The sequence below is a fragment of the Schistocerca gregaria genome, chromosome X (genome assembly GCF_023897955.1).
Source record: "Schistocerca gregaria isolate iqSchGreg1 chromosome X, iqSchGreg1.2, whole genome shotgun sequence".
NCBI classification, from domain to species: Eukaryota; Metazoa; Arthropoda; class Insecta; order Orthoptera; family Acrididae; genus Schistocerca; species Schistocerca gregaria.
Window position 1 is genome coordinate 55976311 of NC_064931.1, and position 22133 is coordinate 55998443.

General features: G+C 39.6%; 1 protein-coding gene across 2 annotated transcripts in view; it reads right to left on the reverse strand.

Annotated features, from left to right (window-relative positions):
- Positions 1-2132: 2132 nt before the first annotated feature.
- LOC126299280 (cytokine receptor-like) overlaps positions 2133-22133 on the reverse strand; it is a 431253-nt gene continuing 411252 nt past the window's right edge. For both annotated transcript variants that reach the window (XM_049991064.1, XM_049991063.1), the window contains 2 exons: positions 16413-16517; positions 2133-3932 (listed from right to left, as the gene is read on the reverse strand). In XM_049991064.1, the coding sequence (XP_049847021.1) occupies positions 2763-3932; positions 16413-16517 (1275 nt within the window). In that variant the 3' untranslated portion in view covers positions 2133-2762. The remainder of the gene's footprint in view (positions 3933-16412; positions 16518-22133) is intronic.

Consider the following 22133-nt stretch of genomic DNA (forward strand, 5'->3'; position numbering starts at 1 on the left):
CGAAGTAGAGAGGATATAAAATGTAGACTGGCAATGGCAAGGAAAGCGTATCTGAAGAAAAGAAATTTGTTAACATCGAGTATTGATTTAAGTGTCAGGAAGTCATTTCTGAAAGTATTTGTATGGAGTGTAGTCATGTATGGAAGTGAAACATGGACGATAAATAGTTTGGACAAGAAGAGAATAGAACCTTTCGAAACGTGGTGCTACAGAAGAATTTTGAAGATTAGATGGGTAGATCACATAACTAATGAGGAAGTACTGAATAGGATTGGGGAGAAGAGAAGTTTGTTGCACAACTTGACCAGAAGAAGGGATCGGTTGGTAGGACATGTTCTGAGGCATGAAGGGATCACCAATTTAGTATTGGAGGGCAGCGTGGAGGGTAAAAATCGTAGAGGAAGACCAAGAGATGAATACACTAAGCAGTTTCAGAAGGATTTAGGTTGCAATAGGTACTGGGAGATGAAGAAGCTTGCACAGGATAGAGCAGAATCGAGAGCTGCATCAAACCAGTCTCAGGACTGAAGACCACAACAACAACAACCAGTCATGGGCAGAAGTACTGTTACAAACTAACACAAACACTGCATATAATGTTTTTTGTTCTCTGTTTATGTTCAATTTTGAAATGTGTTTTCCTAAGAAACTTGTCAAAACAAACACATATGGGCATACACATGCTAACTCCTGGATCACAACAGGTATTAGAAATTCCTCCAGGACCATGAAAATGCTGAACTATAGACTGAAAAGTTGGAATGACCCCAAGTATAAAGAACATGTAACAAATTACAAAAAATATACAGAAAAGTAATAACAAAAGCAAAATTACTAAGTAATGATAAATTAATAAGAAAATCAGGCAATAAATCAAAAACTATCTGGGAAATTGTGAAAAGGGAAACAGGTAAGGGCCTCAAGGGTCAGGAAATAGTACTCAAAAATAGTGAAAAATATTGAATTAAAAGATGAAACTCTGGCAAATTACATTAATAATTACTTTTTAAGTGTGCCAGTGTCAGTAAGTAAAAACTTTACTAAACATGAGAAATTAACTGTCCCAAAAGTAGACAGTAGTATGTTGTTAACTCCCACAAATGATAATGAAATATTAAAGGTGGTGAAGAGTCTAAAATCAAAAATGTCTGCAGGTGTGGATGAAGTGCCTGTGTCAATAATAACAAACTTGCCCAACAAATTATAAAGCCCCTGGTACATATTGCCAATTTGTCTTTCAGCGAAGGTGTGTTTCCTGAAAGGTTGAAAATCTCTAAGGTTAGACCTCTGTTTAAAAAAGGAGATCCATACAAGGTGGAAAATTATAGACCAATATCCCTTCTCCAATCATTTTCAAAAATTCTAGAGAAATTAATGGAAACCAGACTCATAAATTACTTAGATGCTCACAAACTTCTAAACTGCAATCAACTTGGCTTTCGCTCGGGCCACAGCACAGAATCAGCTATCCATGACTATACCAAAGAGTTTATCAGGAGTCTTGACACTAAAAAATGTGTAGTGGTAATTAACTTAGATTTATCTAAAGCTTTTGATACAGTAAATCACAAAATTCTGTTAAACAAGATGGAGGCAATAGGTGTAAGGGGAGTTGTGAAGCAGTGGTTTGAATCACCCTATTTTTGGTGGTCAAGACAATGGACTACACCAGTGCTTTCTCTAAGTGCCTTCTGTAAGTGTTACACTAATGGCATTTAAAGATAGTGAAGGAATTATACTGATTCAAGATATATAGTAGTTTGTTGTGTCTTTGCTGTGCCTGAAGGCAGAGACAATGCAGAGGGATATTAATGAGGAAAAATTCTGTGATAAATTTGATATGAGGAACCAACTAAATGCAAATATAGCAATTTTCTATGCTGGAAAGATCAGAAGGACAATTTTAAAAATTTTCAGGTCAAAAATGGAAACTGCAGTAAGAGAAATAAATGACTGTCGGTTCTTTTAACATCAGAAATAAATGCTGTAACGAGAAATAAATGATCAGAAGTGACAAATATTATTTTGGTGGATGTACCACATTTGCGAAAAAAAATTGTTGAGGAGAATACACAATGAGTGAAGAAAGCAGAGAAAAACTCAAAAACACTTAAACACAAAAAAGAGAAAAATTAAAGGAGATATACATATTTAATAGGGTTCAAATTTCTGCTTACTTTTCGAACAGTTCTCTGTTTTCATACAAATGTATAGCCATAATAAAAACTAACATATAAATATATACTGAATAATGGAACTACCTTCATGCAACAACTAGTTTTTGACCATAGAGAAATGACACCCATATGTTGCAATGTAAACAGATAAAAACAGATGTCCTTGTCATGGCATAACTGGCAACATTATTAAAGAGACACAGTAAGTAATTTAATACATAGGATCATTTTGGAATAGCAACTTTAGTCCAGTAATGTAAACACTCTACTGGTTCTGTGTTCCTGAAGTTACACATTGCTGATGTGACACATCTCTCTCTCTGTCTCTCTCTCTCTCTCTCTCTCTCTCTCTCTCTCTCTGTGTGTGTGTGTGTGTGTGTGTGTTTTTCCAACTATACATTATCTGCTGGGAAATACAAAAAAACTCGACAGATTGTTATGAATAAGTTTAGAAACATTTAATTAATGTGTTGAAGTGCATGAGAGTGGTAAACTGGATTAGTATTTTCACCAAAAACAGAAAATGGTAAGAACCAAACTCAAGAAAAAAACAGGCTCCTTCTATTTTCAGGGAGTCAACCTGCATTAGTGGCAATAACTAGTGTTTGTGGCAACATAGTCATTAGAAATTTTAGTTTTATGTTCAACATTTTCCATACCTGTAACATAATCCAAAGAACCAAAATCTGATAACACGGAGCACACATCTTCATTAGAACATTCATCACTGAATTCTGGTTTAGTCTGTACATTAATAGACTTTGCTTCACATTTTAAGTCTACTGGTTGCAATGCTTGATGCTCTATTTGCTGAACCATTTCACACTTGTCTTGAACATTAGATGTGATTGAATACACTCCAATATGACAGTAAGAGTCAGGAACATGCTTAACTGCAGTTAATGTACTCTCAGATGAATTTAATTTACTTCTTGTTTTCACAAACATTTCTTTCCATCTTTCTTCTTTGATAGCTTGTTCTACCTTTTCTTCCTGAATCACATCACTGAAAAGTTCAGTTTCAGAATTTAAAGACTGTCCTGTCAGTGAGTCTTCACTGTTTCCACTATTAATGAAATTTTTTAGAAATGATGTTGAACTTAAAGATGATAAGTCTGAAAAAGACATTGATGTATCTGGCCTGGAGATGAGGCCTATATAATTGTTTTCATGGTTTTGGTGCTGTGTCTGTTCGAGACTCTGAAGACAGTAATTTTCACTGTTGATATTTTCAACAGAAATTTTTTGACTTTCTTCACTGACATCTTTTTCTACTTGTGTTACCTGCTCAACAATATTAAAAAGTTCAGATTCGGAACAATTACTTAATGATACTAGGCTGTTTTGTCTGTTAATGAAATCCTTGAGCTGTGGGCTATGTTCAGGCAAATTATATGACACAGAACTTAAAGATGATAAATCTGAAAAGGAAAGTGACACTTGTGGTTTACAAGTATAGCCCACATAAATGTGTTCAACTTTTTTCTGCTGTAACTCTTTAAGATCATTAAGACAGTAGCTGTCACTGTACATATCTCCAACTGACATGTTTTCTCTCACAATACAGTCTGACAATGACCACTCACTTTGATCACTAACACTGTCCTTATTTACTGGTAGGCTGTGTATATTGCTTGTTACAGATATATGGGCTGAGATATCATCACTTCTGATGTTATCTGTTCTGTAATATCCCAACACTGACACTTCTTCCATAGATACACTTGCAACAAGGACTTGAGATACTGTGACCATCTGTAACAGAAAAAAAAATCAATATTAAACTCATGTATCCTATTTGAAGTGACAGACTATATAAACACATTAAATTTAAAATATATTTCTTTACACAAGAAACTTAGGATATATCTGTGATAATCAACTGAACTGCTAGTTTGGTTTGCAGGTACAGAAATGAATTAGATGTAGTTTTAATCTATTTTTTTGAATTAACAGTTTAAGTCTACACCTCACTTAGCTTTTATGTAGCTAGTTCGGCGCAGTTTTCCACATGTTTGCAAATGAATGCTATATCTTTCAATATTTCTGTCACTACTCCTCATCACAAAAACTCTTAAAGGGTGACCATTGTTGGGGATAAAAGCTGCATATTTTAGAAATAAATAATACAAAAGCCCTTCACACTAGTAGGGGTAATTAATGTACATTGTCAGTCAATTGTTGGTTATGATAATGTATTATCATAAAACATACAGGGTGTTTCAAAAATGACCGGTATATTTGAAACGGCAATACAAACTAAACGAGCAGCGATAGAAATACACCGTTTGTTGCAATATGCTTGGGACAGCAGTACATTTTCAGGCAGGCAAACTTTCGAAATTACAGTAGTTACAATTGTCAACAACAGATGGCGCTGCGATCTGGGAAACTCTATAGTACGATATTTTCCACATATCCACCATGCGTAGCAATAATATGGCATAGTCTCTGAATGAAATTACCCGAAACCTTTGACAACGTGTCTAGCGGAATGGCTTCACATGCAGATGAGATGTACTGCTTCAGCTGTTCAATTGTTTCTGGATTCTGGCGGTACACCTGGTCTTTCAAGTGTCCCCACAGAAAGAAGTCACAGGGGTTCATGTCTGGCGAATAGGGAGGCCAATCCACGCCGCCTCCTGTATGTTTCGGATAGCCCAAAGCAATCACACGATCATCGAAATATTCATTCGGGAAATTAAAGACGTCGACCGTGCGATGTGGCCGGGCACCATCTTGCATAAACCACGAGGTATTCGCAGTGTCGTCTAAGGCAGTTTGTACCGCCACAAATTCACGAAGAATGTCCAGATAGCGTGATGCAGTAATCGTTTCGGATCCGAAAAATGGGCCAATGATTCCTTTGGAAGAAATGGCGGCCCAGACCAGTACTTTTTGAGGATGCAGGGACGATGGGACTGCAACATGGGGCTTTTCGGTTCCCCATATGCGCTAGTTCTGTTTATTGACCAAGCCGTCCAGGTAAAAATAAGCTTCGTCAGTAAACCAAATGCTGCCCACATGCATATCGCCGTCATCAATCCTGTGCACTATATCGTTAGCGAATGTCTCTCGTGCAGCAATGGTAGCGGCGCTGAGGGGTTGCCGCGTTTGAATTTTGTATGGATAGAGGTGTAAACTCTGGCGTATGAGACGATACGTGGACGTTGGCGTCATTTGGACCGCAGCTGCAACACGGCGAAAGGTAACCCGAGGCGGCTGTTGGATCACCTGCTGCACTAGCTGCGCTTTGCCCTCTGTGGTGCCGTACGCGGTCGCCCTACCTTTCCAGCACGTTCATCCGTCACGTTCCCAGACCGTTGAAATTTTTCAAACAGATCCTTTATTTATCGCTTTTCGGTCCTTTGGTTACATTAAACCTCCGTTGAAAACTTCGTCTTGTTGCAACAACACTGTGTTCTAGGCGGTGGAATTCCAATACCAGAAAAATCTTCTGTTCTAAGGAATAAACCATGTTGTCCAAAGCACACTTGCACGTTGTGAACAGCACACGCGTACAGCAGAAAGACGACGTACATAATGGCGCACCCACAGACTGCGTTGTCTTCTATATCTTTCACATCACTTGCAGCGCCATCTGTTGTTGAAAATTGTAACTACTGTAATTTCGAAAGTTTGTCCGCCTGAAAATGTTCTGTTGTCCCAAGCATATTTCAACAAACGGTGTATTTCTATCGCTGCTCGTTTAGTTTTTATTGCCGTTTCAAATATACCGGTCATTTTTGAAACACCCTGTATGAAGCTGTAAATACATAAAGCCATAACATTTGCCTCACCTGGACAAAACTGTGAGAAAAATAAAAAAATATAATATTACACAACTGTCTCATCATTGAGATATTGCAGACTCTATGAATAAATCTATGTTGATCCATCATGGATATGGGACAGTGGCTGGTCAGATATTTACCAAAGAAAAAATTGCCAAACAGCTATATGTTTTCAGAAGTTCTTTTGTTTAGATGACCCATTTCAGCACTTCATTAATTCCACCTTCAGACCATTACACACTCCATATACAAACAATCAGATACATCAGTGGATGATTAATTAGAGCCACCAATATCTGGATACCATGAATTTGTTGTGAAGTGTATACTTCAAAGACCTGTTGTCATCTATTTGAAGTACATACTCCCCAACAATTTTACAGTATTCAGATACTGACAGCTCTAGTTAATCATGCATATAGATTTATCTGATTGTCTATGCATGGAGTTCAAAGGGGCCTGAATGAGGTGCTGAGATTGCTCATCTAAATAAAAAAAACCTCTGGAGACATAGACATGTTTGGTGATTTTTTTTTGCTGTTAATTTATGAATAAAGCCTGCTTCAAGACCATAAAAATAAATAAAATGCTTCACTGTCATGAATAAAGTGCCTATATGATTGATGAACAATTTTATTAGTTATTTTTATTTGATAAGATCCAGATTAATAACCCAAAATGAATTTTGTGATCTTCTCTACATTCTAGGATTGCTTATTTTATTGCCAGCACTATGTTTGACTATTGCTAGTTTTGTAAAAGGTGATCCATTTATACAGCCAATGGAAGCTCGCTACAGTTTACTCACTACAAAAGATATATACAAGGTGCTCCTCAATAACAGTGTATGCTATCTTAAGTATATATTGCAAAAGAAAAGCCCCATCGAGACCATATCAATATTCCACCTATGAGAAATAGAGCACACAGTATAAACATCTTAGCCGAACAGACAGCACATTCACCATGCACTTCACGAATCACATTGTAACTGACTGAGACCAGCCCTGGGCCAGCTTAAATGTTTGATTCTGATATGGGCTTATCAGAGGGTACTTCTGATGATAAATGTCTTGCAGGTAGTGGTGCCACAGTAGTCAACAGTTATTTTGTGCCATCTGTTTGGTTTCCATACTAATGTCATGTGGCACTACTACAGTCACCCTCTAGTCAATCTAACTGTGACACAGAAAGGAGGAAGCAGAAAACTGATTATGTCAAGCAGGACACTACTAATGCTGTATTCAGAATCATGGGGTTGCTTTTCCCACTCATCTGCATTAACTTACATATTTCTTCATTTAGAGCTAGCTGCCATTCATCACACCAACTAGAAATTTTGCCTAAGTCATCTTGTATCCTCCTGCAGTCACTCAATGCTGACACCTTCCCATACACCACAGCATCATCAGTAAATAGCCACAGACAGCTACTTACCTTGTCCTCCAGATCATTTATGGATATAGAAAATAACAGTGGTTCCATCGCACTTCCCTGTGGTATGCCTGATGATATCCTTGTCTCTGATGAACACTTGCCATTGAGGACAACATACTGGGTTCTGTTACTTAAGAAGTCTTCAAGACACTCACGTATCAGGGAACCTACAATGCATGCTTGTATTTTCATTACCAGTTGGCAGTGAGGCACTGTGTCAAAAGCTTTGCGGAAATCTACGAATTAGGCAACCCCTGTTGCCCTTCACTGATAATTTGCAGGATATCATGTGAGAGAAGGGCAAGCTGAGTTTCACACAAGTGATGCTTTCTAAGACTGTGCCAATTTTTGGACAGAAGCTTTTCCCTCTCAAGGAAATTTATTATACTCAAACTGAGAATATGTGCTAGGATTCTGCAGAAAAACAGTGCTAAGGTCATTGGTCTGTAATTTTGTGGGTCTTTTGTTTTACCCTTCTTATATACAGGAGCCACGAGCACTTTTTTACAGTCGTATGGGACTTTGTGCTGGGTGAGAGATTCACAAAAATGCAAGCTAAGTTAGGGACCAATGCTGTAGTGTACTCTTTGTGAAACTGAAATGGTATTCCATCAGCACCTGGTGACTTATTTGCTTTCTGTTCTTTCACTTGCATCTTAATTCTAGGAATGCTTATTACAATGTCATCCATATAGAAGTCTGTGCACTGGTGAAATGATGATATGTTTGTACGTTTCTCCTCTGTTAACAATGCCTTGAATGTTAAATTTAAAACCTCTGTTTTACTTTTGCTATCACCTACAGCCACACCAAATTAGTCAATGAGTAATTGGATGGAAGCCTTAGATAGTGATTTTATGTAGGACCAGATTTTCTTCGGTTCTCAGCAAGATATTTTGCTAAGGAATGACAGTGCCAATTGTCGTAAGCTTCACACTTCGAAGGTTTTACAGACACAAAATTTTCAAATAACTTTGGACCATTATCATTTGTGCATTCTCTTTAAACAACCTTTGTTTCCTCAGCATTTTTTAAATTTTGTTGTTAAACCAGCGTGGTTTTCTCCATCCTTAATCCACTTACTCAGCACATAATTCTTTAAAGTACGATTTTCAGTACATTTAAACTTTGCCCGTAATGCCTCTATATTCGTCAAACTGGAGCTAAATGATGTCAGTTCATTGTCTAAGTGGGATACTAACAATTCTAGCATAAATACTCTCATAGCCTTCTTGGTTGGTTTATTAACTTTAGTAAACAAAGTCACTGTGATGATATCACAGTCACTAATCCTTGTCTACTTACTGACACTGTCGATTACATCAGGCCTATTTGTAGCTACAAGCTTATAATATTTCCATTGTGTGTGGGCTATTGAACTAGATGCTCAAGACAGTTTTCAGAAAAAATGTTTGAAAGAACTTGCCAAGACTGTCAGTTTGTATCCCCTGAAATGAATCCATAGACATCCCAGTATACACTCAGTAGGGTAAAGTTGCCTCAAACTAATACTGAATGATATTGCTATTTCCATGCTACTGACCACAGACTTCCTTTCAATGACTCTAAATGAAACAATGGAATCAGAAACATTCAACAATTAACTTGATTTCACCTGGACCTGTTATATGTGAACAGATAACATCACTGTCACACTTTAGTTTGATCCCAACAGAGACAATATTTTTGACAGCTGCTATGAACACACACCCTCCTATGGCAACTTATCTGTAATTTCATACACACTCTATGACTTGCTAAATACTTCAGAGCTTTGTACTTTGGATTTCAGCCAGCTCTCAATCCTGAGAATAATTTGGGCATGAGAAATTTTCTATAGGGCAGTAAAATTGGAGAATGTTGTTAGAATACTTCTAAGATTTACGGATAAAATACACAGTCAAAGCATCTTTACTGTGAATAACACCTGATTTCGCTATCTGAAAGCTGTCAGAGAATCTCAGCCTACTGCCTAGCCTAAAAACCCCATGTGCACTCCTCAAGTGCTCTACTACCAGAGTAGGTGCTTCCTTTGTGTAGTGCACTCTTGACCTGTCGACTGTAGCCCTACAATTCCCCACCTGAAAACAGAGGTCCAGAAATCCGTAAATCTCCAGCCAAGACCATCATATAGTCGAAAAATCCTTTGGTTGAGACCCTCCATTTGGCTCCAAACCAAATGAAACCCGATCAGCTCTGAGAACAATGCTGCAAATTGTGAGCTCTGTTAGCTTCCCATGTGTGAGACCAGCAGCCATCACCACATATGCCATCTACATTTATGAACTGAGGATGGCCTCGCAACCTAAGCAACTGGTATCACTGGTGCCGACGTGCGCCGCTACTTGCAGATGAGGCCCCGTGGCAGATGTACTGAGTGTGTATTGGGTTCCCTCCAGTACTTAATACTATCTGCCTAAGGGGCTCCACATTTGAGATTCTGATAACTAATAAACCCCTGCCCTCAGATATCTGCTCAGACCCTGCTGAAGCAATGGCCACCTGTCCACTCACAGGGTGAATGCGTGAGGCCAGATTGCCAGCCTTCACATTGGCTCTCCATCTTGAGTGATAAAAACACATTACTACCCCACTCATCTTCCTGTGTGGCAGATCCACTGCGTCACATACATTGGGAGGTGCCTTTGCAGCAGAGCCCATGAGTGAAACAAGTGACACCTGAGGTGTCTCATGCAATGTGCCAGATTCTCTGCTGCCACTTCTTTCTTGACAGCTCTTTTTATACCACAGAGGAGCTCTGTGATAGGAATAGTAGTTATTTACAAACCTGTTAATGGTGAGCATGTAGCTACTTCTCTAAAAGATGTATGCAACACTGTTCATTTGGTATGTGGTATATCATAATATTTATTGAGTAAATCATCAATGGAATATGCAATTACGTAAACTAAACTAAACTAAACTTGGGAAAACTTCTGCATATAATAAACATGGCAAGCCACACATTGGTTGACATCCCACATGAAGGTATTGGTATCCCAACAATTAGCTGAATGAGTTACTGTACTAACTTTAGGACTGTCACGTAGAAGAAGGTGTAATTAGCTGAATGATAAACACTAACTGCCAAAACACCTACAGTATATATACAGCTACAGAACATTTCCGTACAATGTTTCTTGACATCTGTGGATACTTCTAGAATGTACCCGAACCGAATATAGAAATTAAAATTGTACAGTACAGGTGAGTTTTTAACTCACAACTTTCCATGCAACAGTTTAGTATCATAACCACCACGCCACAGTGCTTCTCAGATTCTTCTGCGACATTGCTTCCTCCTACAACGAACAGCGTCTCAGTGTTACGTTGTCTAGTCCAGGAACAAGTCATCGGTCCTGCATACTCTGGCTCCCGATGACTGATGCTCATCCTGGCGGTAACTTTCTTATAACTTCTTTTGCCACTACGCTCTTCATCACCTTTCTCCTTGTTGCCTGTCGCTGGAGCTTCGAATTTACCCTGGGTTGCAGCATTCTTGTAGGGTTTCATTTGAAGGATGTGGACTGTATCTCTGATCTTTTTTTGTCTTGTGACGGGGTCGAAATCTTCAACTTCATAAGTAACATTAGACAACTGTCTTACAGCCTTATAAGGTCCAAAGCTGCGCCTGAGGAGCTTCTCAGACAGACCAACCTTCCAAACAGGAGTGAAGATCCAGACGAGGTCACCAGACTGGTATACAACAGGGTGGTGGCTCGCGTCATACCTTTGCGGATCGTTTTCTTGAGCCTGCAGCGTGCAGAGTCGAGCTAACTGCCGAGCTTCCTTAGCTCTGATTAACACCTGGCTGATGTAATCGTCGCCCACGTCATCAAGATGTAATGGAAACACAGTGTCCATCGTCACATTCGCCTCACGCCCATGAACCAGGAAAAATGGCGTAAATCCTATGGTGTCTTGTTTGGCGGTGTTGTAGGCAAACGTCACGAAAGGTAGCACCTCATCCCAGCTGCTCTGCCCAACATTGACGAACATTGATAGCATGTCGGCCAAGGTCTCATTAAGGTGTTCAATAAGCCTGTTAGTTTGCGGATGGTAGGCAGTCGTCGTGTGATGAGTAATGTTGCACCAACAGTTTATCTCTGTCAGAAGAATCGATTGAAATCTTTCCCTCGATCCGTAATTAACTACCTTCGGGCACCATGTTTTAATACAATGTCTTACACGATGAATTTGGCTACCTTTGTATACTTCAGCTGTTTTCACGGCTTTTGTAATGGCATAGCGTCTCAGACAATCAGTGCAAACAACAATCCATTTATTGCCACTACCAGGCGTTGGAAATCACCTGAGGAGGTCAGTGCCAACACGCTGGAAAGGAATTTCGGCTGGTGGAATTGGTATGAGTCAGCCAGGTGGTTTCTGAGGAACTGTCTTTCTCCTCTGGCACTCTCAACAGTGCGACACATAGTGACGGACACTCCGAAATAGACCTGGCCAGAAAAATCATTTGTGGATCCTATCGTATGTCCTAATAAATACGAAATGTATGGCCCCAGGTGTGTCATGGAATTTCTGTAGAACAACTAAGTACATGTGTTTAGGAATCACTGGTAGCCACCTCTTTCCAAAAAGATCAAAGTTTTTCTTGAAAAGTAATCCCTAAACTACCTTAAATTGTCCTTTCACATACTCTGAGTGATTTAAAGCAAGCATAATTTGAGATATCTTGGGTCCTTCTTCTGCTCAGCGGAAAGATCATGGAGTGCAGCGAGACAGTCACTATCTTCATCAAAGTCTTGATGGTCTTGCACGGGATTTCTTGAGAGACAGTCGGCATCTTGGTGTTTTCTTCCACTTCTGTACACTATGGTAATGTCATAGTCTTGAAGATTTAGTGCCCACCTGGAGAGTCGGCCTGTTGGATCCTTAAGACCTATCAACCAACAAAGTGAATAATGGTCTGCAACAAATGTGAATGGCCTTCCATAGAGATACTGTCAAAATTTGCACATTGCCCAGATCACAGCAAGACACTCTCTTTCTGTAGTTGAGTAGTTTATCTTGGCTTTTGTAGGTGTCCTAGAAGCATAGTCTGTAACCTTCTCTTTTCCATCCGAAATTAGCACCAGAAGAGCACCGATCCCATACCCACTGGCATTTGTATGTAGCTCTATAGGTGCCCTCTCATCATACAGACCTAGTACAGGGTCAGTCGTCAGAGCTTTTTACAGCACATAGAAAGCATCTAGTTGAGCACAACCCCAGATAAATATAGCATCGGCTTTTAACAACTTTTGGAGAGGCGTGGCTTTGATACAAAAGTCTATGATAAAACGGCGGTAACGACCATGGGTTGTGCTGAGGCTGAATGATGTCAATCTTCATCATTTTCTCTACCTCGTCGCGAATTATTCGACATTCCGTTGCTGACACACGGTATGCTCTCTGGCTTATTGGTTGATGGTCTCCAGTGCTAATCCGGTGATTCACCATCGATTTGTCTAATTTGCTCTTCACCTTTGGATTGAAGCATTCAGAGAACTCTTGAAGAATGGCAAGTAGCTTCTTCTGTTGTTCCTTAGTGAGATTTGGTGACAGTCGAGCTAGAAGATATTGTCTCGTAATGGTTGCGCTGATTTCGCCCACAGACTCTGCATGGCAGGTTTCTATGACGCTCAGCTGTTCTGCAATTAACGGATCAGCGTTTGCTATGAACATACGTCTTGGAAGGATCTGCGGTTATCTGAGACAGTTAACTATCCACAATTCACCAAATCCTTTCTTAAATAAGGCGACAGAGGCTGGGATGATCAAGTTATTCTCAAGTGGTATGCTTCTCCTTCATTCCACTACAAGGTCCATGGGTTGATGCATGGCGTGACACCTCTCTAGTGCTTACTACAGGAATGATCACTTCATCCAGCACACATAGTCTCCACACACTGGGATGCAGATCTTCCTGTCCACAGTATCTCATCTCATTTAGCATAATCTTCGAGCGACCGCAATATATAATTGCCTGAGAAGCTTTCAGAAAGTCCCATCCAAGAATGACATCATGACTACACTCTTGTAAGACGATTAATTCCAAAGGCTGTGTATGACCACGTATACCTAGATACATCTTCCTGTAAGTTTTACATATTTTCCATTAGCCACAGGGATGTTTTGCTGTCGACGAATGTGGCTTTCTTCAACTGGCGACGGCACTTCTTCGAAGTCACTGAATATGATGTTCCAGAGTCCACAAGAGCTTGGGCTGGTCGGCCATCCATGAGGATATCAATGTAGTTGCCTATCATTTTTGTAGTGATCAACGGCGGAGGATTTTTCTCTTCGGCGGCCTCACCTCCAAGGTAGGTCGCACACTTTAGTTTTCCAGGCTGCAGCGGCTAGATATCGGCTGGAGCTTCTAAACGGCAATGGAGACCTAGATCGGCATGTTGGGGAGCGTCCTGTCCAACGGCTAGCTTGTGGCGATGGTGGCACCCACATCTTCTTGTTCATCCTCGTCGTCCCAGAGCTGGCATCAGCCAAGATCGGTCTGCTCTCTTCTGGCGTGGGCGTCATCAAATATCTGCCGCCTTTCTCGACAATAGAGCACCATACGTCCCGGTCGTCCACTGTGGAAACATGCTGGTTGGTCATCCTGGGTCCTCCAGACGTCAGTCTTCCTTGGTGCCCAAACAGATTCCTTATGTGACATTCTAGGAACGTAACTCTGCCTGAGTCTCGACCTTTCACCGTTTTAAAGGGAAATGAAGGACGAGAGATTGGGTTCAATGTCTATTCCACCTCTGCCCTTATGATCTCTTGAAGTGTCTCGGTTTTTTGCTTGCCACGCAATGCAAGTGCCTTCTGAAATTCCTCTCTTACTATCTGACGAAGAACACTTGCGAAATCAGTTGCTTCCTCCATCACAAACATCGATATAACGTTTGGAAACCGTTCAAACTTCTTGCGCGTAATTCTTTTTGATATACTGGCACCATTTTATGAAGTATTCTGCTGTCGAAACCTCCTTCCGGAGTAGGGCTTGATACATGTCCTCAGTAACGCTCTTCATGAGATATGCAACCTTATCTTCCTCCTTCATTCTAGGATCCACTATTTTACACATCTCCAAGACGTCTTGAATGTAGGATGCGGTAATTTCTCCCGGATGCCGTGCCCTGCACTTTAATTTATCTTCAGCCCTGCAATTCTGTCGTTGTGTGTCGCCTAAATACTTGCGCAGTTCCGCCTGGAATACTTTACAGCTTCTGAACTTCTCTTCATTGTTCTCATACCATTGCTTGGCAGTGCCCTCCAAGTAGAAAAATACACACGGTGTCATCCCATTTGTTAAATTTGGCTATATGTTCATATACTTTCAGCCACTTGTTTGGATCTTGGCCATCGTCGCCAGAGAACCCGGAAGGATGTCTCATGTGGTGGCACACAGTTGCTGTCATCGTGACGACCTCGTCTTCTTCTGTCTCTGGTAGTTTCTGATCTGTTGAATATGGCTTGAACTTGGGTTTCTCGCCACATAAATGGCGGCTCTGTCATGGCCTGATGGGAGCCACCGTGTCGTCGATAGCGTGCGCTATGACAACTTCCAATACCCAGCGCCTCCACCAGAATAATGTCACGTAGAAGAAGGTGTATTTAGCTGAATGACGAACACTAACTTCATTTAACGAAGGTTTATTCAGCACTTGGACATACAAGAGCGCAGAGCAAACTGCCTCCAGCCAGAACACATATAGTATATATACAGCTACAGAAAATTCCAGTACAATGATACATTTGTACATTGATACATTTGTGGATACTTCTAGAATTTACTCGAATCGAATATAGAATTTTAAATTGTACAGTATAGGTGAGGTTTGAACTCATGACCCTCTATGCAACAGTTTAGAGTTGTAACCACTACTGCACAATGTTATTTAGCTTACTCTGTAGCAGTATCATGACTAGTAAAGCATAATGTGTAAATTTAGCCCTTGGTTTGATGACTGTGTTCTTTTCTATTGGTAGCTGGTAACTGAAGGATACTAATCCAAGGATAACCAATTTTCATCTTACTTGCTGTTGCATTACTTAAAGTCAACAAGCTCTTAAATCCAAGAGAATATATAATGACATATAGAAGAATGGTGTACATAATGTACTCAACAGCATGTTTTAGGATTAAGCACAATTTGTCCCTATTTGGGAAACTGGTAAGTAATCTAGTTCTCAAGCTTATTCAAAGAACTGGGGAGACAGTGTGAATCATTTATACTGTGTCTGCTAAAACACAAAATGAAATAAAAGAGTTTGAAAATTTGAAAGGAAACCTGATAAAAATAATTAAGGAAGTTTATTAATGAATATGATTAGTGACTTACCTTACAGAGGAAATGATGAAATCTTTTTGACAGTTACACACTTCAACTCATAATATATCTACTAAATAGGTGTAATTTTGGGAACTCTATTTTGCAGCTGACAGGAGAAATGCAGTTTCCTCATACACATTCTGTGCATGATGGATAGCCTTGTCTGTTTTGCTTAACACATTCAGCACTCTTTTACATTTTCTATCAGCATCTTTCTTCAGATTACTGGTGTTGTTCCATCTTCTGGTATTAATTTTGTGATGTTTGGAAAGACGGAGAGAGTTACCAGGAAAGTAAGAGGTGTGAGGGGGATTGTGAGCCATGCCTGTGTATCTCAGTTGGTAGAGCATTCTGCCATGAAAGAAAAAGTTTTTTGGTACTAGTCTTAATCCAAAACATAGCTTTAATCTGCCAGAAAGATTTAAATAAGTGCAAACTCTGTTGCAGAATGGAAGTTCATTCTGGAAATATCTGTTTATAATATTCATCTACTTTGTAATGATTTCCACTTTTTGTAATTACAACTCTGGTACTCAATTTTCCTTAAGTTTAAATCATGCACTTATGGAATAGAGAATTAGGTTTGGTAAGAATAGCAAAAACAGTTTAAGAACATCCTATGTATTACATTTTAAATTACATCAAGAGTTAAGCCTAAAATTTCTTACCTGCTCCATTTCGGTTCCACAGTTGGCTGGCATATCTCTCTCCATGGCTACATACAGCTGTTCATCTCTATGCCCTGAATGATTTTGAAGCCAATCTCTGTCCAGCTGCATTACAATAGTCAAGTATCAAGCTGTTAGAGTCAATTATTCTCTCATAATAATTTATGTAATACAAGGCAGTGTTACATCTAAAAGAAGATATTTAATCATATAACATTTTTAATTCCCTCTCAAAATTTATGTACTATAAGATTTCAAAGAGTCAAAGTTAGTCCTATCATCATAAATATGCAATGGAACTGAATTCCTTCACTGCTGTCATGCAGCAGATCTTAATGCATCAATATGTATAACAAAGTGTTCAACATACTTCACATTAATTTCTCTACAAAGTTTTCAGGCAGATGTTCTCACACATGTGGGACCATGCATCTACATCTATATTTATATAGTTACTCCATAACACACCGTATGACATGTGGCGGACAGCACCCCATACCACTTCTAGTCACTTGCTTTGCTGCTCCACTTACAAATAGAACAAGGGAAAACTACTGTCTATATGCTTCCGTATGAGCTCTAATTTCTCGTGTCTTATCTTCATGGTACTTACACACAGTGTATGTTGGCAGCAGTCTGCTTCAAATGTTTGTTCTCTAAATTTTCTCAATAGCTTTCCATGAAAAGAATGTCATCTTCTCTCCAGGGATTCCCATTTGATTTTCTGAAGCATGTCCATAACACTTGTGTGCTGTTTGAACCTGCTGGTAACAAATCTAGCAGCCCACCTCTGACTGCCTTGATGTCTTACTTTAATATGGCCTGGTATGGATCCCAAGAATAGGTCACACTAGCATTCTATATGTGGTCTTGTTTACAGATGACTCACACTTTCTATAATTCTCCCAATAAAGCAAAGTTGACCATTCGCCTTTCCTACCATAAATTCTGACATACACATACCATTTCTCATCGCTTTGCAACACTATGCCCAGATATTTAAATGATGTGGCTGTGTCAGGCGAAACACTACTAATGATATATCTGAACATTACAGATTTGTTTCTCCTGCTCATCTGCATGAACACATTTTTCTACATTTAGAGCTATCAGCTGTTCATCTCACCAACTAAAAATTTTGTCTAAGTCATCTTATATCCTTCTACTGTCACTCAATTTTGATACCTTACTATACTCCACGGCATCATCAGCAAATGACAGCAAACTGCTGCCTCAGTCCTGACAATACCCGTATCTCTGATGAACACTTGCCATCAAGGACAACATACTGGGTTCTAAAACTTAAGAAGTCTTCAAACCACTCCAATATCTGTGAAGCTATTCCATATACTCACACCTTCATTAAGAGTCAGAAATGGTGCACAATGTCAAAGATTTTCTCAAAATCTAGAAATAGCAATTTGCCTGTTGCCCTTCATCCATAGTTCACCGTGTATCATGTGAGAAAAGGCCAAGCTGAGTTTCACATAAGTGCTTCTTTCTAAAACCATTCTGATTCATGGACATAAGATTCTCAGTCTCAAGAAAATTTATTATATTAGAACTGAGAATGTTTCAAGGTTTCTGCTGCAGACGGATGGTAGGAATTTTCGTCTTTTTGTGTTGTAGTTCCAGGTTTTGCCCTTCTTATATACAGGAGTCACCTGCAGTTCTTTCCATTTACTAGGGACTTTGCACTGGGTGAGAGTTTCATGATAAATGCAGGCTAGGTAAGGGACGAATGCTGCAGAGTACTCTTTGAAAAACCAAACTGGGATCTCGTCCTGACCTGATGATTTTTTTGTTTTGAACTCTTTCAGTTGTTTCTCTATGGCACGGGTGCTTATTACTTTGTCATCTGTATGGAGTCTGCCCAATGGTCAAATTATGGTATGTTTGTACAACTTTCCTGTGTGAAAAATTTTCTTAAATTTGAAATTTAAAACTTTGCATTTTGTTTTGCTGTCTTCTGCTGCCACACCAGACTTGTCAACAAGTGACTGAATGGAAGCCTTAGACCCACTTAGAAAATTTACATAATACCAGAAATTTCTCAGCTTCTCTGCCAGATCTTTCGTTAAGGTATGATTATGGTAGATGTTGTATGCTTAATGCATAGATCTTTTCACAGATGCACGAATCTCTACTAAACTCTGCTTGTCATCATTTGCAATTTTCTTTTGAAATGAGAGTGTAACAGCCTACGCTTCCTCAGCATTTTTCAAATACTGCTATTAAACCATGGTGGGTCTTTTCCACCCTTAATCCACTTACTAGGCACATAATTCTCAAGACCACAATTTACAATCTGCTTAAACTTTACCCATAATTCCTCTATGTCCATCTCACTGGAACTAAGTAGTGCAGTTCACTGTCTAAGTGAGATGCTAACAACTGCTTATCTGCTATTTCTAGCAGAAATGCTCTCATAGTTTATCAACTTTCATAACCATAGTTGCTATAATAGCATATGATTGCTAATCCCCATTTCTATACTGATGTTGTTGATAATGCCCAACCTATTTATAGCTACAAGGTCTAAAATATTTCCACTGCATGGTGGGCTGCTGAAGTAGCTGCTCAAGACAGTTTTCAGAAAATATGTTCAAAAGTACTTTGCATGACTGTCTATCTGTACCCCCTGCAATTAATCCATGCACATCCTGGTCTATACATAGTGGGTTAAAGTCGCCTCCAACTAGCACTGCATGACTTGGGTATTTATACACTACAGATAGTAGATTTTCTTTGAATGACTCTTGTACTTTCACAGCAGAATCAGGTGGCTGATAAAAAAATCCAATAATTAACTTGGTTTTACCTAGACATTTTATACATGACCAGATAATTTCACCATCCCACTCAACTTTGAACTCAATAGAGGAAATATTTTTGTCAACTGCAGTGAACACTCCCCATCCTATGGTCTCTAATCTCACTTTCAGATATACATCCATGACTTGCTAAATATCTCAGAGCTTTCTACTTTGGGTTTCAGCCAGCTCTCAGTCCCAAGAATAATTAAAGTGCAAGAACTTTCCTTGAGAGCAGTAAATTTGGGAACTTTGTTACAAATACTTTGACAGTTTACTTATAAAATTTTGACTGTAAAATTGTCTTCACTCTGAATCTAGTCTGACTTCCCTTGCCACATATTATCTGGCGAGTGTTCATCAGAGTACCTCAAACTACCTCCTAGCCTAAAAAAACTCTCATGTGTACTCCACAAGTAATTTGCTACCCCAGTAGCTGCTTCCTTTGTGTAGTGCACCTCTGACATATCAAGGCAAGTCCTACAAATCCCCAACTGATAATGCAGGCCTAGAAATCTGCAGCAAAGACTGTCACAGAATCAATGAAGCCTTTGGTTGAAACCCTCCACTCGGTTCCAAACCAAAGCACTCCGATCAACTCTGAGAACGACGCTGCAAATTGCGGGCTCTGCTTGCACCCCAAGTGATGAATTCCGCTGGCCACATGAATCAGCTGAGGATGGTCTCAGAACCCATGCAACAGGTATCATCGGTGCCGACACGAGCCACAAGTTGCAGATGTCTGCACCTTCCACAGTAGCTGTCAGGTGAGATCCAACAGACATAACAAGTGCACATTGGCTTTCTTTTCAGTCCTGATTGCTATCTGCCTAAGCAGCTCCATAACATGCCTAGTGTTGGAGCTCCCAATACCTAGTAAACCCCTCCCCCCATGTGCCTGCTCAGATCCTACTGAAGGAGCAGCCACCTACCTACTCACTGGGTGAGTGAGCAAAACCAGATGACCAGTCTTCAAATTGGTCCTCTGCCTCAAACACATTACCATCTGCCACTCACTCTGCTGAGAGGGCAGATCCACCACATCAGGTACACAAAACTTGCTTTTTTTAAATGTATGACCAGTATGATATCATATTTTTGGTAAACTCTCAATCTTACTCAGTCCTTTTTCTCACTCAAGAGGAGACATAAAGGCAATGCATGGTGCAAATTCTACACACGCCTGCAAAACTCTCTTCCAACATCCATCTGCATTACCTCTTGGAAATGTCTACATACTGAAAATGTTTCCCTCTGTTTAAAACTAACTTAGTTGAACGTAGTATAAATTTGAATGTCTGTGATCACAGCACAAAACACTATGTGAAACTCAGTGTGCATACAACTTGAAAGTTTGCAGTTAAAAATTAAGGTTTCGCCAGGTATTCAGCTATACTACAACTAGGCCTACAAAAATAAAATACAGTAACAGTAATTAAAAAAGGCTATGTAGTTATGGAATAGGAATCTGTAATATTTCTTGCTTAACCATTGATTTGTACACTATCTGAATTTCTCGTACACTCAAGTTCAAATTAATTTGAACTCAGTAAATGCAGGAATCATTTTTGTAAAGGTGACAATCAGTAATCTAAAACTTAAGTTAATAATTTCTTTTATATCTGCACCATCTATAATTTTGCCAATTGAGGACTGGTACTTTATTTGCTGATGTCTGATCATGTGGGCGTAAATACAAGGTGGTCCATAGGTGTGGAACCACCCTTCTAAAACAAAACGCATTAATAAACAGAAATTTAAAGCCAATAATATTATTAGTTTCCATTGTTTGAAATTTAAATTTGATGGCAGGGGACAGCCGGGGGAGGGGGGGGGGGGGGCAGTATAATATGGGAGAACTGAAAAACCTGTGGGTCTATGTTACCAAGACGGAAGCCATTTGGGAAACCTCCACCTTGGACGCAACTCATTATTTTCAAATAGAAATCATGTGACATATCAGACAGACAGAGAATTACATGAGAAAAGTAATGGTATCCTTTATTCATGCATTGTTTCATTCATTCTTGAGATATGGCTCATATTTATTTCTTACCAGTGATGTGAAAGATAGCGACATTTACACAGGCTGAACACACTGAGATTGTCCTGTTATTGTGAGACTGGAGCACCCATGTTATCATAGAGGACCTTAACTCATAGAGGACGTTAACCCAAAACAAGCCAGGCACACCAGTGGCTAAACTTCCCCTGAAATTCAATGAAATTGGATCTGTCACAAACAAACATTAAGCCCTACAGCAAAAATTGCTGTGGATGAAGCAACATCAACTGATGTTCAGTAAGCACTCAGAGCACACTCCTTGTCACATCTAGCACGAAACTGGAGTCAGTAATACATCAAAAAGAAGAATTTTGTGTACACATGCGTGACATCCTTCCAAAATGCAAATGTTGAAGAATGATGAGATCGGAGTGTTTAGTTTGCAGAATACATGACACACAAATGTAAAATGTTGTTTCTCCTGTGACAAAGTGTATATGGATGGAGATAATTCCATGATGAGGAGAGAAAAATAAATAGAGTCACAGATACTGGTCAGACGTCAACCAACTCTGGATGAATTCATCAAAAGTAGCTGATGCATAAAAATGACATATGCATTAATATGACATTCTTGTATTGTTGGATCCTCCTTCATTGTGGGTCCACTAATGGTAGTCCATTATCAGTAGTTATTAGATGAAGACCTGCTAGAGTGGCCAAGCAGTTGTAGGCGCTACAGTCTGGAACCGAGCGACCGCTACGGTTGCAGGTTCGAATCTTGCCTCGGGCATGGATGTGTGTGATGTCCTTAGGTTAGTTAGGTTTAAGTAGTTCCAAGTTCTAGGGGACTGATGACCTCAGAAGTTAAGTCCCATAGTGCTCAGAGCCATTTGAATTATT